Source organism: Notamacropus eugenii, chromosome 1 (assembly GCF_028372415.1).
Source record: "Notamacropus eugenii isolate mMacEug1 chromosome 1, mMacEug1.pri_v2, whole genome shotgun sequence".
In the NCBI taxonomy this organism is placed as follows: domain Eukaryota; kingdom Metazoa; phylum Chordata; class Mammalia; order Diprotodontia; family Macropodidae; genus Notamacropus; species Notamacropus eugenii.
In genome coordinates this window covers 46909895-46932351 of record NC_092872.1, presented here as the reverse complement: position 1 = coordinate 46932351, position 22457 = coordinate 46909895, and the positions used below count along the sequence as shown (strand labels likewise).

At 43.7% G+C, this 22457-nt stretch overlaps 2 protein-coding genes across 3 annotated transcripts; one reads left to right on the top strand and one right to left on the bottom strand.

Moving 5' to 3' along the window:
* The first annotated feature begins 16653 nt into the window (after nucleotides 1-16653).
* TMEM219 (transmembrane protein 219) lies at nucleotides 16654-20701 on the top strand. Of its 2 annotated transcripts, none has more exons than XM_072599027.1 (6): nucleotides 16654-16814; nucleotides 17906-18109; nucleotides 18195-18390; nucleotides 19306-19550; nucleotides 19819-19989; nucleotides 20595-20701. In XM_072599027.1, exons 2-5 carry the CDS (start codon nucleotides 17945-17947, stop codon nucleotides 19954-19956), a joined length of 744 nt encoding a protein of 247 aa, XP_072455128.1. In that variant the 5' UTR covers nucleotides 16654-16814; nucleotides 17906-17944; the 3' UTR covers nucleotides 19957-19989; nucleotides 20595-20701. The 2 variants fall into 2 exon arrangements, with proteins under 2 accessions (XP_072455128.1, XP_072455135.1); XM_072599034.1 differs by having other exon boundaries at nucleotides 16800-17238.
* On the bottom strand, nucleotides 20072-21743 carry LOC140500667 (uncharacterized). Its single transcript, XM_072603446.1, has 3 exons — nucleotides 21641-21743; nucleotides 20698-21441; nucleotides 20072-20248 (listed from the first exon to the last, which is right to left on the bottom strand). The coding sequence occupies exons 1-3, from the start codon at nucleotides 21741-21743 to the stop codon at nucleotides 20241-20243; spliced, it is 855 nt and encodes a 284-aa protein (XP_072459547.1). The 3' UTR covers nucleotides 20072-20240.
* Between the last annotated feature and the right edge of the window lie 714 nt (nucleotides 21744-22457).

Here is a 22457-nt window from a genome sequence, read left to right as displayed (position 1 = left end):
AGGTGGCGTTAGGGCACGCGGCGAGCGTGGGGGCGGGGCGGCGAGCGTGGGGGCGGGGCGGCGAGCGTGGGGGCGGGGCGGCGAGCGTGGGGGCGGGGCGGCGAGCGTGGGGGCGGGGCGGCGAGCGTGGGGGCGGGGCGGCGAGCGTGGGGGCGGGGCGGCGAGCGTGGGGGCGGGGCCGGAGGGCGGGGCCTTCGCTACCGCTGACAAATTTACGTCGCGAAGCCCTGCTGGAAACCTCCTTGGAGCCCCGGTTAAAAAAAATGCAAGCATATTTCTTAGCGTGTATCCAACTAAAAATGTATTACATTTTATAACAGCAAATTAATATGGACCTCAAACATAAGGTAACAAACGGAGACACTTGTTTATAGATTAAAATATTTTTTAAGGGTGGTACTTACGACTTTTTAAATAACCATAATTTTATTATTCATGGAGGGTAGGCTTGTTTTGGGTGCAATTTCCCAAAACTAGATTTTTTTGAGATAATGGCTACTATTTATTCATCAAGATGGCAACTTTGTTGCTAAAACAGCTACATCAGAGAAACCTCTCATAAGAAGAAGATGTCATCTCCCTTTCACCTCACTGAGATGGCAAAATCTTTGATGTAGGTTATATTCACAACGTGTCTCCATAGCAGTCATATTGTAAAAGAAAACAGACACCAAAAAAAAAAAAAAAAACCCAAGCAAAATAAAGAATTTAAAAAAAGGGATGTGAAGAACCAGCAATAAAAAAAATGCATCCTCTTGTCTGATGCACAGAACTGGTTTATTTATTCACTCAGAGCTTTCAGCCTGAAACGTTTATGGAAGTTGTACGCCAAAGGGCACAATGACTTTAGCTGCTTCTTCCTGCCTCCTCTGAGAGAGTTGTTGTCCCATAAGCTGGAAAACTGCAGTAAGGGAAGACTGTAGCTTTGTCCCTTATGAGTGAATCCCACTCACAACTTCCTTAGCCACAGTTAAAAAAAGTTTAAAAATAATATACATTCCTCTAAGGCAGTCCTTCAACTGAGATAAAGGTGATCCACAAAGATTTGGAAGGGGATAGAGGTAAGGCTTTGAGAGAATGAAAGGATTTGGGGGAGGGGGGTGTGTTGGTGTAAGGGAGGGTGTTTTTTTTAAACTATTTACTTAAACACACTAAGTAATCTTTCCATACACTCAGCAGAACACAAAAGGATTCTGTATGAAATGGTGAATTTATTTCATATCAACTACTTTTTTTAAAAGTATGTAGCATATTCTACACATTACTTTCAAAACTGTTCTGCTTTTCTGGGCTTCCTTCTGAACTTCCTTCTATACTCCGCATTTTCTAAATAATGTTTCAATTGCTTTTGAGGGGGACACTATTATTAATCTACCTTCTACTCTCTAAAGCCCATTCATAAAAACTAAAAGAAAGAATACAAATTAGCATAGATGAGCAAAATTAATTCACTCAAGTTATCATGTCCAAATAATTCAGGTCTCTTTCTGCACCTTGTATCCATCACTTCTCTGTCAGAAAATGGGTTAACATATTTCTTCATAGGTTATCTGAAGCCATTGTGTTGATCAGAGTTCTTAAGTCTTTCCACATTGTTATTCTTTACCATGTTACTGTCGTCCTATAAACTGTTCTCATGGTTGTTCTCACTTCATTCTGCATCAGTTTATTTTACCCAGAATTCTCTGAATCATCCCTTTCGTAATTTCTTATGGTGCAATACCATTTTATTACGTTCATATGCCACAATTTGTTTATTATCCAAGAGCCTAAGGCACTCCCTTAGATTTTCATTCTTTTCTTTTTCTTTTCCTTCCCTCTCTCTCAAGATCCAGAAATATGGTTTACTTGCCTCCTCTTAACTCACTTTCCCTATCCCTATGTGTTTCTCTATTAAGTTTGGTATTCCTACACCAAACTCTTGGTGTGCATGTATACATTCAATCCTTCTTTGTCCAGTTGAGATAGAAGTTCACCAGATGCCCATTTCCCTACCCATTATTCTATGTTTGTATTGGAGTACTATATACTCCATGTTCTTCTAATGCATCCCAAAGAAAAGAAATAGCAAGTTCTACCTCATTTTTCCTCCTTCCTACACTGGTGTATTCCTCATTCTTCACTCTCTTTTATTTCTCCTCTTCAAAACCTCAGGACAGAAACAATTCATCCCCAGGACCTCTTTTTTCTTAACTCCCTTAATTTCCTTTGAAAAATCTAAGGTTCTGAAAGGAAACCAATGTCTTCTCCAGTTAAAATATTAATACTATATCATCCTACAGCCCCTTCTAATTGCACAAGTACATTTACCTTTCTAGGTTCTTCTTGACGAGGGGTGGGTTACCTAAAGCCTCAAGGATGCATGTGGCTTTCTAGGTCCTTGGGCACAGCCTTTTGACTGAGTCCAAGTTTTACAGAAAATATCCTTTTATTAAGGGGATTTGTTGTGTGAAGTTTGGATTCAGTTAAAGGGCCACAGCTGAGAACCTAGAGGGTCACATGTGGCGTCAAGGCTGCAGATTCCTCACCCCTGAGTCTTGACCCATATTTGCAGTTTAAATTCCTGCTCAGCTCTGATCTTTTCATCAGAAATGCTTCAGAGTCCTCAGTTCCATTAAAGGTTCATTTTTTTTTTCCTGCTCAGCTTCACTACGTAAGTTATTCTTGGTTGTAAGCACATATGTCAACTTTGCCTTTTATTGCTCTTACCCAAGGGGAAGTTCTCCAAAGTTTCTTTTTTGGCAAACTAGAAATCAGGGATATGCTGGAGATAATGGCTCCCTGTATATGTCAACTTCTTCCCAAAGTCTTTTGCTCCCTCCAGGGGCCTCTTCCAGAAGAGACCATTGGATCAGTATGTGTCCTTTCTCAGAGATGGAAGTCAAATGAACTCACTTTTCCTAAGCTCAAGTTTGAATCTCATGTCTCATATGCAAAGCAATTCAGAGAAAAATTCTACTCAGCAATAGGGAAATTAAAATCCCAAGAGCTTAAGTGACCTATCCAAGGTCACATAGCTCTCAAATTCCCAGTCTAGTACTCTTACATTCTGTATCAATTTATTCAATAAAACTCCCAGTGAGCATTTGCTATATGCATAACTGTCTAAAGCACTATGGGAAAACACTTCTATTAAGTTCCATGAAGGCACACCTTAGCCAATCTTCATATCTCCCCAAGAGCTTAGCACTGTGCTATACAAACAGAAAGCACTTAATATAAGGTAAGATGAACAATCTTGAGAAACAGTGTGGTATAATAGAAAGAGTGCTGGATGTTGGTCCAAATCCCAACTCCTAAATTTCCTGGTTGTGTGACCTTTGACAAGTAATTTAACTTCTCTGAACCTCAGTTTCCTCATCTATACATCTATACATTTCCACTGCTTGCCATTTACTTAACAAGATGGGGATAATGATGCATATACTTTGAAGTATTAGCTAGGTGTCAGCTATGATGAATGAATGTATGAGAAACTCAATCCCTCTTCTCGTGAAGCTTGAAAGTCAGGCAGGAAGCTTTAAAACACATACCTGAATTATTGTAGAAGGCACAATGTGTAAGTGCTAGAAAAAAAGGTACAAGCAATTTAACATCTATAACTGGGGAGAAAGAGGGAGCCAAAGAAGATAGCATGATGCTCAAGCCAGCACGCTCAATTTGGAGTTAGAGGATCTGAGTTCAAATTCTTACTCTGTTACTAAATACCTTTGTGGTGTTGTGAAAATTATTTAGCCACACTGAGCCTCAGTTTCCTTAACTGTATAATGAGGAAAATTGAGCTAGCTGACCTTGAAGATCCCTTCCATTTCTAAATCCATATTCCTATGACAAAAAAAAATTCATGAAAGTTTCCATATCTTTCCATAATTGTCGTTCCTTAAGCTGAGCTTCAGAGTAGAATGCATCATCAAAACCTATAGCTTTCTTTTGAGGCTTAGCTCAGGTACTACCTCACCAAAAAAGTCTTCTGTGATCACATCAGCTATTGTGTTCTCTCCCATGAAATATAACTCTCTACTGAAGCAGCCTCCAGCTGCTCAGCATTGGTTGTCTTACCTTCCACTTTTCTGGATCTTGGGTACTGAAGAGAGCTGAAAGTACAAAGTTGGAATATCGAGGTGGGAAGCAGGGGTCTGTCTGACAGCAGTGCATAAGTGGGGTAGTGGTCAGGGGCGGCAAGTTGGTCATATTTAGGCATGATTTTTTTTAAAGAATCACAGACTTTGGCTCTCTTTTTTTTGGTTTGTGGTGTGCACTGATTTCATGATGGGAAAAGATGTGGAGAAGTAAGGAGTGCATTCTCTCCTTACCCCTTGAAATGTGCACAGATATTTCCTGCTTCCTTTAGTTATATGTGACTGAACATAGTGGACATAAAAAGGGAGTAATATTTTCTGTCTCTTTCTCATTTTCTAGTACTAGACTTTCACAAGGTTGGTACCATAAACTCCAAAATATGTATTTCCTTGGCTAGGGAAATGAGCAAGACTCTGATTCGTATTACTCACAGTAAAAGTCCAAGCCACTCTCCCTCTATGGAATCCCTTTCTGGACCATGGTGAGGTGTTACATTCCTCATTAAGGTTTGGGTTTTGTAACATGGCACCCTTTGCTGTCATTATTTCATAGCAGAGAAGGACTTCCTTCTTTATCCCTCATTAACATAATATCTTAATGAAATCACATTTGTGCACACTCTAAGGGGGAGGGGGGGGAAGAAGAGTGAGATCATTACAAGGAGGTAGTACCAGATGAGTGCCTCTGGATAGTTTCCCTGAACATGGAAGTCAAGAGTAGAGGGTGAGGAGAGTGGAAACTGAATGTTCTCTGGATTCCAATTCATCATCCAACTGGAGGACTCCTCAGTCACACAGTCAGAAGGAATCAGGCAAAAAGTATCTGTACTTGCTCAGGTTTCCATGCTGTACCTCAGGAGCAGCCAGAAATAATTGTGCATGTTCTAAGGGGGAGAAGGGGAAAGAAAAGTCCATTACAAGGAGGTAGTACCAGAAGGCTACCTCAAGGGAATTTCCCTGAGGCTAAGGTGCTACACCTGGATTCAGCTGGTTGGTAACCAGTAGTTGTTGAAGCCCCTGAGAACAACACCATGATTTCCAGTCCATGGTCATCACCAGAAAGGAAAGGAGATGGGCGAGCTACAGCATGATAATGGTAATTTGTCAGGTTGCTTGCTACATTTTCTATTTTATGAATGAGGTCAGAATTCTATTTCATAGAAAAAAAGATACAGGAGTGGACCCATGGGTATCCCACTTTTCCTAGTGCTAGCTTGTAGCCATGGTGATGGTGACCAGAAGCAGTGAAAACTTCATTAACCAGTGCTCTGGGAACCAAGCTCCTTTTGGATCCTCCTGATGAATAAAATACTGCAGTTGGAGTGAGGAGAACTAGATTTCCACTGTTCAAGAATGTGATCTTAAATGTCACTTACCATGCTCTCTGTTTCTTCCTTTGTAAAATAGAGATAAAGATGCTTGCACTAACCTATTTCACAGTGTTCTTGTGAAGATCAAATAACACAAGCACCATCAAATACATATACATATATACACATATATAATACACACATAATTATAGCATATATTATATATAATATAATAATATAGAATATATATACATATATATACTACACATGTGTGTGTAAGCTGTTTTTATTCTAACCATTTCAACCTCAATGTGAAAAGAATTAGCGGACCAATCTTCAGTGGTCTTGGGAATAGCTAAGGGGGGATCAGCAGTGGTAGTTTCATTCATGCAATCCCCTTGGGGTGGGTCAGGGTTTGGATCTGAATGAGAAGTGGATTACACTGCAAGGGTTTCCTATGGCTGGCTCCCTTGGGAGTATAGGGATATGCAATCCACATTGCAGCAATGTGCCTTTATATAATGGAAAGGGGTCCACGGCAAAGTAGACTCAAACATTCAGAGAGAGGCCAAAAATTCCCTGGGCTGAATGTGAGGAAGGTCCAGAGCAACCAAAAGAGGGATGAAATGTATGTTCTGGGAAACTTCCTCATGTCTTCTAAATTCATGACAATTCTGTTAGAATCCATATTTTTGACAACTACATCCTGATTATTAATTGATGTAGCAACTGGACTTAATAATGTCATAGATCTAGGGAATTCCTGGATTAGGAAACTCTTCAAATGCAGGTTGGCATTTTCTTTACAACCTAGAGTCTTAGAGAGTTGCCCATAACACTCAGAGGTTAAATGCCAAGAGTGACACAAGCTAGTATATTGGGGGGGGGGGGGCGGTGCAAGTATCTTGAATTCCGATCTTATTGAATTCAAGGACCTATTCTCTCTATCCTACCACATCAGGCATTAGAATCAAAGGACATATGGCATTTTCTACTAAACTATATGCTTATGAAGACAGAGATACTGTTTTATCTAAACTTTGTAGCTCCCCTCTTCCATAGTATCTCATTTCAATTCAACAAATATTTACTATTGACCTATGTCAGGTGGGGAAGGGGGTATAAAAATTGGGATATGACTTGGGTCTTTTCTTTTATGAAGTTTACACTCAGAGTTGAAACTAGGTGTGAGGGAAGGTGCGGATAGTGATGAGTCTGGACCTAGAGTCTAGCTTAGGGATAGAGGTTTGTTGTTTGTTTTGTTTTTTTGAGAGTGGGTCTCCCTGTTTCATTTAGGCTAGAAGTATGGGGGCTCATGCATAACTCAGTTCTAATGCTGATCAGTACCAAAGCTTTAACCTGATCCCTTTTTCTCAACTGATCCCCTTCAGACAGTCTGGTAGCACTCCCCTCCTGGGCATTCACCATATTGGTGCAAAACCATGCCTAACCTAGGGCTGAAAATTTACAAAATGCTGAAAGAGCTCTCCTGGGGATACTTTCCAACCTGCCTGGCATTTATAGTTTCATCCACAAGGTGTTTCCTCTCCTTTTGGTATCTTTAAAGACCTTATGGTTTGCCAGGGCAAACTTCCCATCCCCAGCAGCTAGACCCTAGGTGAGCCTCCCTCTGCCTCATAGTTACTACTTTTCCCAGGTACAGAAATTGCCAGTAATAGCTCTGCTTGTAATCTGGTAGGTGGATAAGATGCCTACACAGACGATGATTATTATAATATACCATCTTATGTAAGGTAAAGCCAGACCTAGGATTTAAATCTTCTGAATCTGGTGCAATTTTCCACAACACCATCCTTATAGGATCATAGAATATAAATTTAGAGCTAAAAGGGACTTAAGATATATCTCATTGTAATAAAAGGTCTTCTTATTCCATATGCAAAGGCATTGAGCTTTGAGGTAACAACATGTGCAAACCAGGGGTAGGCACAGGTTAGCACAAGAGGTGATTTCTGAGCAATGAAAAGGATTCTTCCAGCCTGCCCCTCTCCACGGAGCAGAAAAGAGATAGCTAACAGCCTATAGAGAAAATATCACCCTTATCAATGACAAACAATATGTTCCTTTGTTTTCTACACTCCGCCTGGCTTGACCTTACCCTGTCGCATGTGGCCTCAGCCAAAGCTAGGGTCTTCCAAGCATCAGTTACTTTAAGTAACCTCCACCTTCCCTTAGCAAACACTTTATCTACCACTTCTTCAATACCCAGCTCATAGTACAGCTTCTCTAAGAATCAAATCTCCCTCTGATTAGCAGAAGAAACCGTGGAGTCACATGATTGTTCTTTGAATAGTTTCTTCTGTTCTACATGGCACATATGGGCAGTTGCTCATAACAAAATACCCTGAACCATATCTCCTTTTTTCTACTTAAATTTGGTTTTGCATCTCTCCTTGTGGACCATTCTCCAATATCACCAATGAACCTTACCCCGCTGTTACCCTGCTACCCTGGCCTGTGAGGAAGTATTCAGGTTTTGTAGGGTAAATTCCCAAGGAGAGAGAGGTGATTGGGTTCTCCTGCTGCTTCCTCAACATCAAGCAGCTAATGCTCTCTAAATGAATCTGTAGTAAATATATACCCATCACCACTAAAAGGTGAAAGTAAAACCTAACTCACCCATATTTCAATAAGATTTATATTTCTGAGATGAAAGACAGTTGACCAGATCTTGAATGAATAATGTTAGGATGCTAGAATGTAGTATAAGTGCTACCCATAGAGCCTCAAATATTTGCCGAAGAATGACATATTCCTCCAGTCCTAGAGAGTTTTTTCTGGTTCTTTGTCAGCCTTCTCCACACTGATAGATACAAGTATCAGTATCTATGAGGGGATCTAAGCATCTGGTTGATCTTGAGTTTTCAGCAACCATGCAATCGGAGGATGGATTGCTCTTGCTTATATAGGGAAAAGGCTCCATTTTGGTGTCAGTCCTCATTAATAAGATCCCACCTTCTTCAAGTATTATTGAAGATGATATTATCAAGTCAAGGCAACAAGTATTTATTAAGCACTTACTTTGTACCCGACACTGTGCCTGGGAATACAAATAAAGGGAAAAAAACCCCCCATTTTCAAGGATCTTACAGTCTAATGGAAAAAGTTTAATCTAAACATTTATGAGCTCTAATTGGTCAGAGCACACAAGTCTAATTTGTGGACAATCCTTACATACTCATGATTGGTTTCTGATCCTGAACGTCTCAAATGTAGACCTGTTGTCCAACGGGTGAGGCAGGGGTGAGAACCCATAATGTATTGCTTTCCGTAATCAACCTAAGGATAGCATATGATTGGTGGCATAGGGAGGGGCTGGTTTTCTTAGGAAGGGCTGTATGCTCTGCTCAGATACAAATAAATATCCTAAGAATTATTTTAACTACAATTACTGTCTTCCGAGAGTAGGGAAGCCTTTCGTAAAAGTTAGAAGAAAAGAAATAAACAGCTATTTCATTTTTGACAAACAAATTTATAAGGCTACAAGTGACTACGCTTCAAAAAAAAAAACTTTTAACATATGAGGAAAAAAGGATTACAATAAACCATAATTAATACAAAAGTTTATTTTACTTAGGACAAGAGTCTCCCAAAATGGGGCTTGCCCTTGCAAGTGAGAGTGGATAGAATGCTATACCTAGAGTCAGGAAGACCTGAGTTCAAATTTGACCTCAGAAATGTAACGAGTTATGTGATCCTTGGCATGTCACTTAACCCTCTACCTGCTTCAGTTACCTCTCTGGAAAATAATAGCATCCACTTCCCAGGGTTGCTGTGAGAATAAAATGAGGTAATATTTGTAAAATATTTGTAAAGTGCTTTGCAAAACTTAAAGCATTCTATAAATGCTTTAGTAATTAGTATAACGCTATAGTAATTCTATAAATGTTCTTATTATACACAAGAAGTAACACAATAAGTAATAATGATAGCAATAATGACAGTTATCATAGAGGCTTGATCCATCACTTAGCTTCACTTCTAGAGATTCATACGTGAGTAGCACCTCGGACCCTGAGGTAGGTCACAAGAATGTACTGGCTGATCAAAAGAAAGGTCACCCAGGGACGGGAGAGGAGGGTCTGGGGACCCCACTAAGCAAAAGAATGATGTAACTTTTGTCTTTGCTATCTTTTTTTGCCTCCATTTCTGTGTCTCTGATTATCTCACTACCTCCTGGCTTCACTGGAGTCCAGTGCCTATAATGCTGTCCATCAGCTCATCAACAAAATCAATATATTCAATCAACTCACCCACCTGAGGAAGCATGGCATAGAGAGAGGAAAAAGCCCCCATAATGTCCTTATGCCCCTAGACTAGTTATTCTAGGTTCGAGACACATTCTCTGAAAACCTTCATTTAAAATCATGGTTCATGGGGCCCCAGCAATGTGTTTTCTTTGATATCCAGCAGGTAAGTTCAAATACAAAACATTTAATTAAACAACAAAATACATTATTAGAAAAATTTTGACTCTCCAACAATACATTATCCCACAGATTTCTACATCAGTGGTGAGAAAGAATGTACTCAGGTAGCTAGAGGGCAAAGTACCCTTGGAATCTGGAAGACCTGAGTTCGAAGCCTGCCTCTGACACTTTATAGCTCTGTGACTCTGGGCAAACTACATAACATCTCTCAGTCTCAGTTTCCTCGTCTTTAAAATGAAGATAATAATAGAACCTACCTTGCAGGGTTTCATTGAGGATCAAATGAGACAACATACATAAAGTGCTCTGTAGACCCTACAGCAATATATAAACGCTAACTGTATGTAGCTAGGACAAACTCGGGTTCCTCTGGCTGTTCCAAGGTATTGCCTGTCTCCCTGTCACTTCCACTCATCTGCTGACGAAGTAATGTCATCAAGATTGCTTTGCTATTTGGTTCTGCTGTATACTGGTCCTCAGCTAGCCATACCTAATATTTAGTCTGATAAATTATGCTTATTCTGCCTTCTATTATTCCTTTATGGTGTGTGTGGTGGGGGGATAGAGGGAGGGCTGATACCTCTTTTAGCACATGGCTAAAATAAATTATTTTGTAATTTTGATATTTCGACCTCAAAGCCACCGCAAACTATCAGAAAACCTTAGGCTCAGATTAAATCTATCTTTTGAATACCTTTGCCCAGGGGTGTGAAAGTAAATGTTTAACATAACATACAGCTGGGGGGGTTGGGGGAGGAAAATGTACCCAGAACGCTTTTAAATTTAATCTGCATCATTAACATTTTCTCCTACACTTTCTTAAGTCTAGACTATTAACAAAACTTTGAGATGTAAAAGCTAATACCCAAGATTTAACAATTGGCTCTCAGGAGTAGGAGTGGCCTCTCTCTGGCTTTTGGCTCTATCTAAAAGGTCTTTACCTAAAGTGCCACTCCCTCAGATCAACTCATTATTTGACTTAGGGCATGAATCAACTCCTTTCTGCTAAGTCCTGCCAATCATCTATGAAAATCACCCCAGGGAGCAACACTGAGGGCTGGGTAGAACCTGGGTAGGAACCTTTGTCCTATTTCCTACCCAATAACAAAGTGTCTTCTTTGCCCTTCTTACATATAGGTAAGTGAAAACTACTATTATAGCTCCACTTAAAGTCTATACCTCAGCACAGGGGTGAAGGTGACCTTTTCACATTAGGGACTATTCGGGGCTAGGGTAAATGTTTGCTGGACCATTTCACAGGTGAAAGACATGCTGATATATGAAATCCTGAACAAAAGGACCTGAGCTAATGTTAAGCTTTTCACTGTGCCTATTGCATACTTTAGAGTCTGGAGACCAAATTAGGAGAATTAAGAATTGAATCTGAAATTCAGGTCATCAACAAAATTTGGCTCCTTCGTTTTTTGTATGAACTCATGATTAGTACAGGGGAAGTTCCTAAGAAATCTGACTAAAGCCATAAAAAACAGGCTTCAAATGCCATAAGAATGGGCCTCAAGTCTGATTCATGATGATTCAGATCCTTTTCTTACTTCCTTTCTCCTTTTGCCTCCTCCATCAATACTCAAAGATCCCAATGTGCAGAGTCCCAGAGGTGGGGAACCTTTGGCCTTGAGGCCACAGGTGGCCTTCTAGGTCCTTGGGTGTGGCCTTTTGATCGAGTCCAAGTTTTACAGAACAAATTTTTTTAATAAGGGGTTTGTTCTGTAAAGTTTGGATTCAGTCAAAGAGCTGCACTTGAGGACCTAGAAGGCCACATGTAACGTAAAGGCCAAAGGTTCCCCACCCCTGAGTCTTGACCCATATTTGCTGTTTAAAATTCCTGCTCAGCTCTGGTCTTTTCATCAGATATGCTTCAGAAAGTCCAGAAAAATGCTTCAGAGACCACAGGTTCCCAGTCCCTGGTAGACACAGAAGTGGAAGTGATGGCTAAACAGATCAGAGATGGAAGGTTACTTGTACAAAAGGGGAAAGCTGGGAAACTATCTTATTCTGCATGTACAGTTGGGGGACCAAAGAACCCCTCTTATCCCCAGTCTTCCTAAGGCCTTGGTTACTTGTACAGAATATCTTTTAGTAAATCCCATGTGGACACTTAAGACTTGGTGGTGGGTTTTCTCCTTTTGCTCTCCCTAGTATGACTGTAGATAAACTAGAAAATCACTCATTTGCATAGACCATATGTGGCTGCCAAATGTAGGGCTTGAATTGGTTAGGAGAAACTAATTTCATTTTAAAATTCCTAAGACTCACAGAAATAGTTTTCGTTCAGATTGCTGCAGTGAGTGGCCCTGATTGAATTGGATCATGAAGTAGAATTCCTTTAGCGAGGCTAATTCACTTGGAATCTTGTTAGCTATACCAGTAGTGTGCAAATTCTGGCTGGTCTAGCCAAGCTGGAAAGCTTTCAAGAATGAGCTCAGTGATTGATAGACTATGTGTCTATTGTCTATGACGCAACCTAGCTAATTTCAGAGAGGCTTATCAACAGAGGGATGTAATTTCTTTTTTTTTTTTGGTCACAGCAACTCTACTTAGGGGTTGTGATCAGCCTCATTAGGAAATATCCACACATGTAAAACAATCATGTAAATCTTTGAAGAATTATAAGTAAAATGATGAGTGGCCAAGCATGGCTTTCTTTTCAAAGATATAACAAGAATATACAATATACAAATATACAAACCCCTCAAAACCCCACTCCCAAACAGCTGGGGAGTATAATTCCCCCTACACTACTTCAGTCTCTGGGAAGGAGAAGGAGATTAGGTTAACAGCTTACCTCAGTTCTTATATAGCATAATCCCAACAAATTTCAAGTCCAAAATTCCCACGGTCTTGCTTCTCAGTGCTGCTTTCTATACTGGGCAGGCAGCAATATCTAACCCAAGATCCTGGCTCCAAGGCTGCAATGGCTTGAATACCTCTGTTCATGGTCACCACATCTGGACTTAAAATTGAAAAGGACAAATACAACAAACCAAAACTCCAAACTTGATTCTTAGGGCTACAAGGTCTAAATTGGGACAAAGATGGGTGGTTCCTCCCACACACACCCCTAGCTTAGCACATGGTGCCCATGCTGTGTGTGAGCAAGGTCTTTACTCACTGGATGCCAATGAAAAGGGAGGACAAGATTGTCCCAGTCTATTAGTCTTGTTTTAAATAAGTTTTTGTGGACATTTTCTGTTTCTTTTATCACCATAGTTATGCCAACTATACCTCTGTCACCCCCTCCCAGGGAGCAATATCTTATGACAATATCAGATATATTATATATACATATACACAAATATCTGATATAGAGAGGAAAAATTAGCATAACTGATTGATACATTGAAAAATCTGAAAACATGTGCAATGTGTAACAGCTGTGGACCTCCTATCTCCATGAATGAGCAGGTTGGGGATGTCCTCTCATCTCTCTTCATTTGATTCCTGTTTGATCTTTATAATTTTGTTATATTCACTTTTGATTCTTTGGGTAAGCAGTTCTCACCATTTACATTGTTGTAGTCACTGTGTATTTGTTTTCTTGACTGCTTACTTCACTCTGCATCAGTTCATGAAGATTTTTCCATACTTCTCTATATTCACTATACACATTTCTTGAAGCACAGTAACATTCCGTTACATTCAGATACCACTGTTGGTTTAGCCATTCTCCAATTGATGGGCATCTACTTTGTTTGTTCTTCTGTTAATTTAAAGATGACACCTGTTCCCATGCAATGGAAAGAAACTGCTTTCCCCTATGTGGTAGAAAATTCAAGATGTCTTCTCCTAAAGCAGATCTCTGTCTTCTCCCATGTGGGTGCCTCTATCTTGGTGATGGGTGGGCATGTGCAAAGCACTAGAAACTAAGGGGGCGCTCACCCATTAGAGAATAAATTATGGTTTATAAATGAAATGCCATAGTGTTGGGGGTGTAAGCTCAGTTTCATGTGGACAGTCTCAGGCAGGTAAAAGTGAGGACTTCTAAACCTTAGAGTTCTCATGAGGCCCCCCAGGGAACAGCTGGAAATTGAGGTGTGAGACCCAGGCTATCTTGTGCATTTCTGCTTCTTCCCCGTGGGAAACTTGCTGGGGAGAGCATCCCGCCCTTGAGATTAATCCATGGTTTGAGCACACCTATTGTTGTCTAGCTAAGGGCTGAGAACAGGCACGGTATTCAGGTGTAAACTATGCGGTGGGAGAGCTTAAGTAGGGTCAGGAAAGCCTGAAGGCGCTCTTAGCACTGAGGGGCCCTTAGAGGACAAAAGGCCCCTCTCCCCTCTCCCCTCTCCCACTCCCACTTCCATTCTCTTGCTGTAAGATCTTTGCCTCCTTGGGAGGAGGACTCCTCTCTCCTGAGGAAGAATTCCCCCTGCACATGTAACCAAGACCCTGAATAAAGCCTAACCCTTGTTCGACACTGGAAAGTCTCTTCTCTCATACGTTTATCCAGTTTGGCCAGCCGAAGACCTGTGATAGGTAAGGTAAGACTCGGGTAGCCCTTAGGCCTCTAGGCCTGACACCATAGGAAATGGATAGTTTCAAGGAAAAGTGGAAAAACTTCTATGAACTGATACAGAGTGAAGTGAGAACTAGGAGAAAAATTTATACAATGATCACATTATTGTATATGTGTATATCACATATACAGTGATCACATCACAAACAACTTTGAAAGACTTTAGAATTCTTATTAATGTAGCTAAACTAGGAATCCAGATAACTGAAGATGAATCATGCCACCCACTTCCTACTAGAGAGGTGACAGTTTCTAAAAATCTTGAATAAGACATACTATTTTTTTATGTCAGTGTCAAATGGTGGACTGTGCCTATTTATTTTGAGGGTTTCGTTATGGGATTTTTTGGAGAGATGGAGGGTTATTGCTCCATTAAGGGAGCACTGGGAGGCATAAATAAATACCAAAAAAAAAAAAAAAAAGCTGCTCATTCAATAGGTTTAAATTCATTCTTTTTTTCCTTTGTTTCAAAAGTGTGGCTTGAGATTCTGAGAGCTTTCCCTTGGACTTCAATCTTGAGAATCCACACACCCCATCCCCACCCCTGCAGCAGAAACATGTTTTCTAGGTGAGCCTTAGATTGGATTTCAAATCCTTAGCTTCTATACTGTATTTCTTTCCTTGTCTTTAGGTACATGGTTCCTGAGATTCCTGGCTTTGGTGGCTATCACTGAGAGGTCTGGGTATTGGATTTGCAACAGTACTTCTTGCAATTCTGCTTCCCTTCTCAGGGGAAGTAACTCTCACAAAAGGTTACAGTTTTGCAGGTTAGCTTGGCCGCAAAATAGGAACCTTGAGTTGTGTTTTGGATTGTGCAGGGTGAAGTGAAAGTGAAGTCTCTTCAGTGGCCCTATTAATCTCACAGGAATCTTTACCAGAGAGAATAAGAGAAAGGAATAGAAACAGGTATTTCTGCATTTCAATGGGTTTCTTTGTTTACGAAGGAGAGCCTTGTGTATTTATGTATCATTATGGAGTCTGAGTCCTCTGTTACACTGTTTCACGTCTTAGCAAGTATTTGTCAGTGTGCTTATGTTTTCTGCATGTTAACTTATATTCTATGGTAGAGGAAATAAATGGATGCCCTGTACCTGCTGTTTACTACTTTTCTAAAAATTATTGTTAAATTCCTTTAGGGGTCATCCCAGACATAGACCAAACCTAAGCTCTATTTAAGGGATTTCCCAGATACTTCAGAGAATGATCCAAAAAGCCTGAGGATGTCTCTCTGGGGTCAGGATCCCCTAAGACTAAATTCAATGGGAGCGACCCTTGTGAGAAAGCCCCAAGGGCCCAACATCTCTCTCTTACACGTAAAATTTCCAAGAATTCTCTTCAAATATTTATTTTACTGTCCAAAGCTATGTTAGACCGCAGAGTCCTTAGTGCTCTTTCCTAATCTTGGTATTTCCCCTCCCGCCCCATCTCAATTTTGCGCCTTTGCACCAGCTGTTCACAAGGTCTGGAATGCACTTACTTCACATCTCCGCCCCTTAAAATTCCTGGCTTCCCTCAAGATATGGCCCTTCTTAATGGAAGTCTTTCTTCATCTTCCAGTCATCAGTGTTCTTTCCTTTCTCAAATAATCGTGTTAAAACAATAAGCTTGCTTATATGCTGTCTCTTCACACAGGAGGCCCTGAACGTTTATTTAATGACTGACTGATATCCTGTCTTCTCTCAGGAGCAAGCTCTTTGAAGGCAAAGCCAGCCTTGCATTGTTTTGTATCCTCAGCACCTAGTTAAATACCTTGCCCGAGGACTTGCTTAAAATTAAGCTAACAGGTTTGGTTTGGATACAAAAAATTTATAAACTACTTACAAGCCCTTGACCTGGAAACAGGGTCCCTTTCTATTTATTATTATTAAATAATAATTTGTATTTGTGTTGCAATTTGTATTACACACTGCGGGAGGCCACTCATTATTTGTTACTGCTCGGATGCAAAATTAGATGCAACACCCCTGAAAGTAGCACAGAAATGAAGACTCCGCCCACTTACCCCACGTGGGAATACCTCACCACGGGGAGGAGCCAAGTTGTGAAAATGGTATGGGCGAGGGGAGGGGGTTTCTAATCCAAGCCTGCGACAAATGTAAAATTAAAGCTCCTATATCTTAATATACAGAGGAAATCTATAATTGTGAAGATATTTCAGATCAAAACTGATAGATCCGTCCCCATGACATCAGCCTTTTTTTTGGAGGGAAAGGGGAGGAAAGATTAGTGCCTTATTCTCTACCCCTGAATTTTATGTCAAAATGGTTTGATCCTGTCATAATTTCCGGAACTGAGGAAATCGGCCGTTTAGGACCTTTCAGCTCCCCCACATAGATTCTCCACGAGGGCTAGGAGACAGAGGGAATGCGCATGTGCGGTCCGCCTCTTCCTTGTGCGTGACGTCAAGTGGGCGCCTGGACCGCATCTGGGCATTTAAAGGGTGAGAGCCAGGGGCTCCGCTGTTGCCCTGGAGGGTGCTTGCTGGCTAGCTGGGGGATGGGAGGAGGGGAAGGAGGTCGGGGGACTAGGAGCTCTCCGGCCCTTAGAAGCGGTCCCTGAAAGGGACCATGGTTTAGAGGAAAGCAGCCGCAGATGCTGAATCCCTTCCTGGTCAAGGCGGTCCACCTGTCCCTACCTGCTTGTTTTTAGAAGTCGAAAGGGCGAAGGAAGGTGTTGGGAGCAATCCTCCTTCCCACTCTTTCCCCACCCGTTGCTCCTCCTGATGCTTAATCTTGGCACCGTCCTACCCCTCCCCGACGCCCCCCTTCCCTCCCGGTACGGGCATCCAGAGCCCTGGATCTGCAAAAAGAAAGCCTGAGTTCTAATCCTCCCTTTGCCACTTAGTGCTGCTGGGCTGACCTCGGGCAAGTCATTTCTTCCCCCTGAGCTCCACTTTGCTCACCTGTAAAAGAGGGATAACAATTACTTGCACCCACAGGATTGTCAGCTAGATGGTGTTATGAAACTTACCCAGAATGTTACTCTTTCATTTTTTCCTTTTCTCTCCCACCCCCACCTTTTCATTCTTTGAAATGTCATCCTACAGACTGTTCCCTTCAGCCAGTTCCTTCGAGTCTTCTAGGCCTATAACCCTTTCGGGAACTACTTACCGATGGGGGTGGAGCAAGCGTCTTTAATTCCCTCATTTTAATGATGTCTGCTCTCCCTTCGAACAAAATTGATTTTTCTATCTCCACCCCATTTTTATATACCTTTTTCCTTGGTTGGTTTGGGGGAAAAGATATGATGTATTGGCTTTGCCCTGTACCCTCCTCAGCATCTCTGACTAGCTGCTTCCCGTTTGTTAATTCAGATGTTACCTTCTAAGGGATGTTTTTACTGATTCTGTTGTCACTGTTCTCTCCCTCTTGAAATTATCTTGTACTTGCTTATCTATTAAAATGTCGTACTATGACCTCTCCATATCATGTAAGAGTGAAGGGAGAGTTGTTTCTAGTCCTAGTACAATGCCTTGCTTATAGCAGATACGAAACACATATTTGGGTAATTGAATTTTTCTTCCTCTGACAGGTTCCCAGCAGAGAGTGAGGATTAATCCCTCACCTCCCTATGGGCAGCTGGCAGGCAGGAGAGAACCTGCAGCTCTGCCTGGCACACCGTCCACCTTTGGTTTGTGCTGCGCTTGCATTGTTGCTACTTGGCGCTTCAGGCCTAGGCCTTGGTGGTTTTATCCTTAACCATGGTGAAGGGCTTCGAAATCCTGATATCCCTCAGGTGAGATTACTCCTTATGATTTCTGCAGGTCTATCTTTCCTGTCAGTTTGGTCTTACCACCCTGTTACCACCTTTCTGCTCATAGGACTGGGTCTCCTTCATGAGATCTCTGGGTCAACTGACTCTGTGCCCTTGGAATAAGACATCTGCAGAGAAACTGCCTGGACCTGAGTCTCATACTGTGAAACTGCTGACCAGTTTAAATTTAGGAGATGGTATCAAGAAAAACAGGACTCAACAGCTACGGGCCACTGTCCGTGGTCATCAACTGGGACAAAGTGGTGAGAGAAGAAAAGGATGACCTGAAATTTTCTTTTCTATAGTTTCTTAGAAACAGTTTCCTGTCTCTCCCAAAAATGTGAACTAACAATCCCATCCATACATGTGAACACAACTTTCAAAGTACCTTTATGTACATTATCTTACCTGTCATAGGAAACCCTGTGAAGGAAGCCCCGAGGCAGACAAGTGGTATTATCTTCATGAGGAAATCAAGAAAGCCTTCTCTTCCCAGTAACACCATGTTTCTTTCCTTTTCTTTTTGGCATAATATAATCATAGAGTGTTAGAACTAAAAGGACCCTTAGACACCATGTGGTCCAACTTTCTCATTTTACATGAGTGGAAATGGAGGTTCAGAGAAATGATGTGACTTGCTCAGAACTAAAAATCTAGATTTCCTGTCAGTCAGAAGTGCTTTCCATGATATCCACATATGCTGGGTGCTTCAGTGGATTTAAAAATAGTTTTCCAAGTTATAGTTTGGAGGAACTTATGAATAAGTTTGGAAGAGGAGACTTGGGAATCATCCCTGCTCTGCTGCTGGCTCACTGTGTGATATTGGGCTGATCACAGCCTCTCTGAGCCTTATTTCTTCAAACCTAAGCTTTTCATTTCTCTGCGCCTCCTTACTCATGCAAATGAGAGGGTTAGGCTAGATGACATCTAAGATTCTTTCTAGCACTGAAATTCTATGATTATGATCCCAAGAAGAAAAGAAAAGGAATAGTGTTAATAGGGATTGGGTTGTGTGGTCCTTCAGATTCTTTCCAGCTTTAAATAAGTATTGTTTTTTCAAGTGAATTGGATATATTTAGTTGAATATGTCTAATGTAGAATATTTGCACTGGCATGTATAGAAAAGAATACTCCACCAATTCCCTAAAATGTGTTCTCCATCTCTTTCTTCCCTCCAGGCTCTTCTGCAGAGGAGCTAGTATTGATAACAGCCCTGGTGCCTGCAGAGAAAACCTCTGGGACTTGCCTGGTTTTCAGGGCAGCCCCCGGAATCCTGCCCTCCAGCCAGCCACCCACATCCTGCTTAGATGAAGAGGAGGGAGATGCTGTGAACACATATGTTGTTGAGAGTTCCAAGCCAGAAGAAGACTGTTATGATGTCTGGAGCCATGAGGGCCTTATTCTTACCAAGCTACTTACTATGGTGAGAGCTCCAGATTATGAGGCCCTTAACTCTCTTTGTCATCTTGCCACCCCTACCATATGTGAATCTTCCTTGTTTGTGTTCCCTGAATTGTTTCTTTTTAGTCTGTTACTGAGGTTTAGGACCTACTTCACTGTCCCAACTACTTTGCCTTCTCTTCCCTTCTTTCTCCCCAACCACTGTTAACCTCTCATTGCTGTTTAGGAGGGCTTTGGCAAAGGAAATAATCTCATCATTTTCTTTCTTCCTCTTTTCTACCAATCCACAGGAGGAACGTGTTTTGTGTGGTTCCAGGCTTCTCTACTTCAGCTGCTTTCTTCTCTTCTTCTGTGGCTTCCTATGTTGCTTTGCAGCAGTCTGTAGCCATCCACGTTGGGATGCACCTTGGCAGAGAAACCATATCTAAACTCAACAGCTTCAGGTTGTATTTTGCTTAAAGGTAAGAGTCTCTGCCCCCTTTTCTCTAGGCTCTTCATACTGTTCAACTCAGCAGAGAAGAATGAGGGTTATGGTGCCTGAAATTCCACCACCAGAGGTTTATTCATTCAGCAAACATTTACTGAGTGCTTACTGGGTGCCCCATTGCAAGATGGTAAGCACAAAGAAATAGGGTTTTGTGAGTAGAAGAGACCCAGGAATAGGATAAAATGCTGAAGACAAATTCACTCCATGATTTTCGTTCTTCATGTTTCAGTTCCCTGAATAGAAGCAGGAACTGTTAAATGCTTGAACATGTAGACATGTAGTCCTAAATTAATAGGAAAACAGCAGCAGATCCCTAATGACCAGTACTGTTCCGGAGTGCACGATGTATGTAAATAGACCATCGTCCTACCCTTTTCCAGCCCTTTCCTTAGTGATCGTTTGCCTTATCTATTTGTTTCCCTAAGTGCCCCCAACCAATATTGTTTTTTTTCTCTGGGAGTCAACTTGCCTTAAACAGCTTGATGACCTTGTGAGCCTGGAGCCCAGGATATTAAGCAAAACAAAACACAGTTCTTGCTCTCAAGCGGTTTATAATCTAATTTCTTTTTCTTTCCCTAGGTCTGTGATTCATTTCTGTGGGCTCATCTGGGCCCCTTGAGCTGGATCAGATGGGAGGGAGGATCTTAGAGCGGGGCTGAGGACCATTAAACATATTTCTTACCCCTCCTGGGAGTCCGAGATGTTTTTGTGCGTTTCATAGGTGCCGGGCCAGCCTGGAGAGCGCAGACACGCGTTTCTGCGCCTGGCTTCACAGGTGCGGGGCCAGCCCGGACAGCGCGGACACGCGTTTCTGCGCCTGGCTTCACAGGTGCGGGGCCAGCCCGGACAGCGCGGACACGCGTTTCTGCGCCTGGCTTCACAGGTGCGGGGCCAGCCCGGACACCGCGGACACGCGTTTCTGCGCCTGGCTTCACAGGTGCGGGGCCAGCCCGGACACCGCGGACACGCGTTTCTGCGCCTGGCTTCACAGGTGCGGGGCCAGCCCGGACAGCGCGGACACGCGTTTCTGCGCCTGGCTTCACAGGTGCGGGGCCAGCCCGGACAGCGCGGACACGCGTTTCTGCGCCTGGCTTCACAGGTGCGGGGCCAGCCCGGACACCGCGGACACGCGTTTCTGCGCCTGGCTTCACAGGTGCGGGGCCAGCCCGGACAGCGCGGACACGCGTTTCTGCACCCCCAGCCCGGACAGCGCGGACACGCGTTTCTGCGCCTGGCTTCACAGGTGCGGGGCCAGCCCGGACACCGCGGACACGCATTTCTGCGCCTGGCTTCACAGGTGCGGGGCCAGCCCGGACACCGCGGACACGCGTTTCTGCGCCTGGGTATCTGGGCAGGAGTGACCCCGGACAAGGGGCATGGCACCGACGGCAGCGATCGCCCTTGTGGAGGGCTCGGAAGCGCTTCCCTGGGGGTTAGCCCCCAGGCCCGGCGCTCCGACGAGCCTCGGCTTCTTGGCGCGCAGAACAGTGCGGCCAGCTCCGGCTTCCCGGATTCCTTCCATTCTTTGGCATTCTTTCCTTGTCCAGATGGTCTACAAACTTCAGAGTAACCCACTTTCCCGCTTTTTCTTCCTCGCCACGCCAGTTCCCCTGACCCCTCCCAACGCCTCCTGCGCAGGCGTAAAGCGCAGTCTGCGTTTACTTCTCGGCCGTCCCTCTCAAAGCTTCCCCTAGCAACAGGCTGGGACTTGAGGCGGGGTGAGCGCATGCGACCTGTCTCCTGCCAGCTCCCCTTCCCCCGCCTGCCGGAGATTGGGGAGAGAAGGGGGAGGGGTCGGCACGGGGCTCCGCCCCCTTTCCGCCTCCTCCCAGACGAAGGCCGCGTGGCGGAAGCGCGCGCGCGCGCACTCCGGGCGGCCTCAGCTTTGCTGGTGCGAGAGCCCCGCGGGGGCGGCGGGCTCGGCGGGCGCGGGAGGGAGGTTTCCTTCGGGGCTCCTCCCTCCAGGCTCCGCCTCCTTTGGCCCGGTATCCCTACCGCGCCTGCGCGCTCCCGCCCGGCCACCATCTTGGACCTGGGGGGAAGCGAGAGAGGGAGAGGGTGAGGGAGAGAGGACTGGGAGAGGATCCGCCGCCGAGGGTCAGACAGGCCGGCGAGCCGAGAAGGGGGCAGAGGAGGGGAGAGGGGAGCGGGCAGAGGGTTGTGAGCAGCCTAGCAGGGCGCGGGGGGAGCCGCTGCAGCAGCAGGAGGGAGCCGGTGAGGGAAGGAGGGAGGGAGGGAGGGGCGGGCAGGGTCAGCTCCAGCCTTTCCCGCCTCCCCCTGGTGGAGAGAGGGGGAAAGAGGAAGCCGGGGCGGGGGTGGGGGTCGCGGGGCTGTCACCCGCCCCTCAGCCCCAGCCGCCGTCGCCCCACGGGGCGCCCGGGGAGGGGGTCAGCCCGGAGGCACCCGCCGGCGTGTCGCCCGCCGCCCGAACATCCCCGAGAG

What these genes read in the sequence shown, in the direction of transcription:
- TMEM219 (XM_072599027.1), top strand. Translation starts at nt 17,945, where the DNA reads ATGGGCAGCTGGCAGGCAGGAGAGAACCTGCAGCTCTGCCTGGCACAC. An exon ending in TCATCAACTGGGACAAAGTG is followed by an intron (nt 18,391 to 19,305) that starts GTGAGAGAAGAA and finishes TCTTCCCTCCAG; the next exon opens with GCTCTTCTGCAGAGGAGCTA. An exon ending in TTACCAAGCTACTTACTATG is followed by an intron (nt 19,551 to 19,818) that starts GTGAGAGCTCCA and finishes ACCAATCCACAG; the next exon opens with GAGGAACGTGTTTTGTGTGG.
- LOC140500667 (XM_072603446.1), bottom strand. Translation starts at nt 21,743, where the DNA reads ATGCGCTCACCCCGCCTCAAGTCCCAGCCTGTTGCTAGGGGAAGCTTT. An exon ending in TTTACGCCTGCGCAGGAGGC is followed by an intron (nt 21,442 to 21,640) that starts GTTGGGAGGGGT and finishes GCTAACCCCCAG; the next exon opens with GGAAGCGCTTCCGAGCCCTC.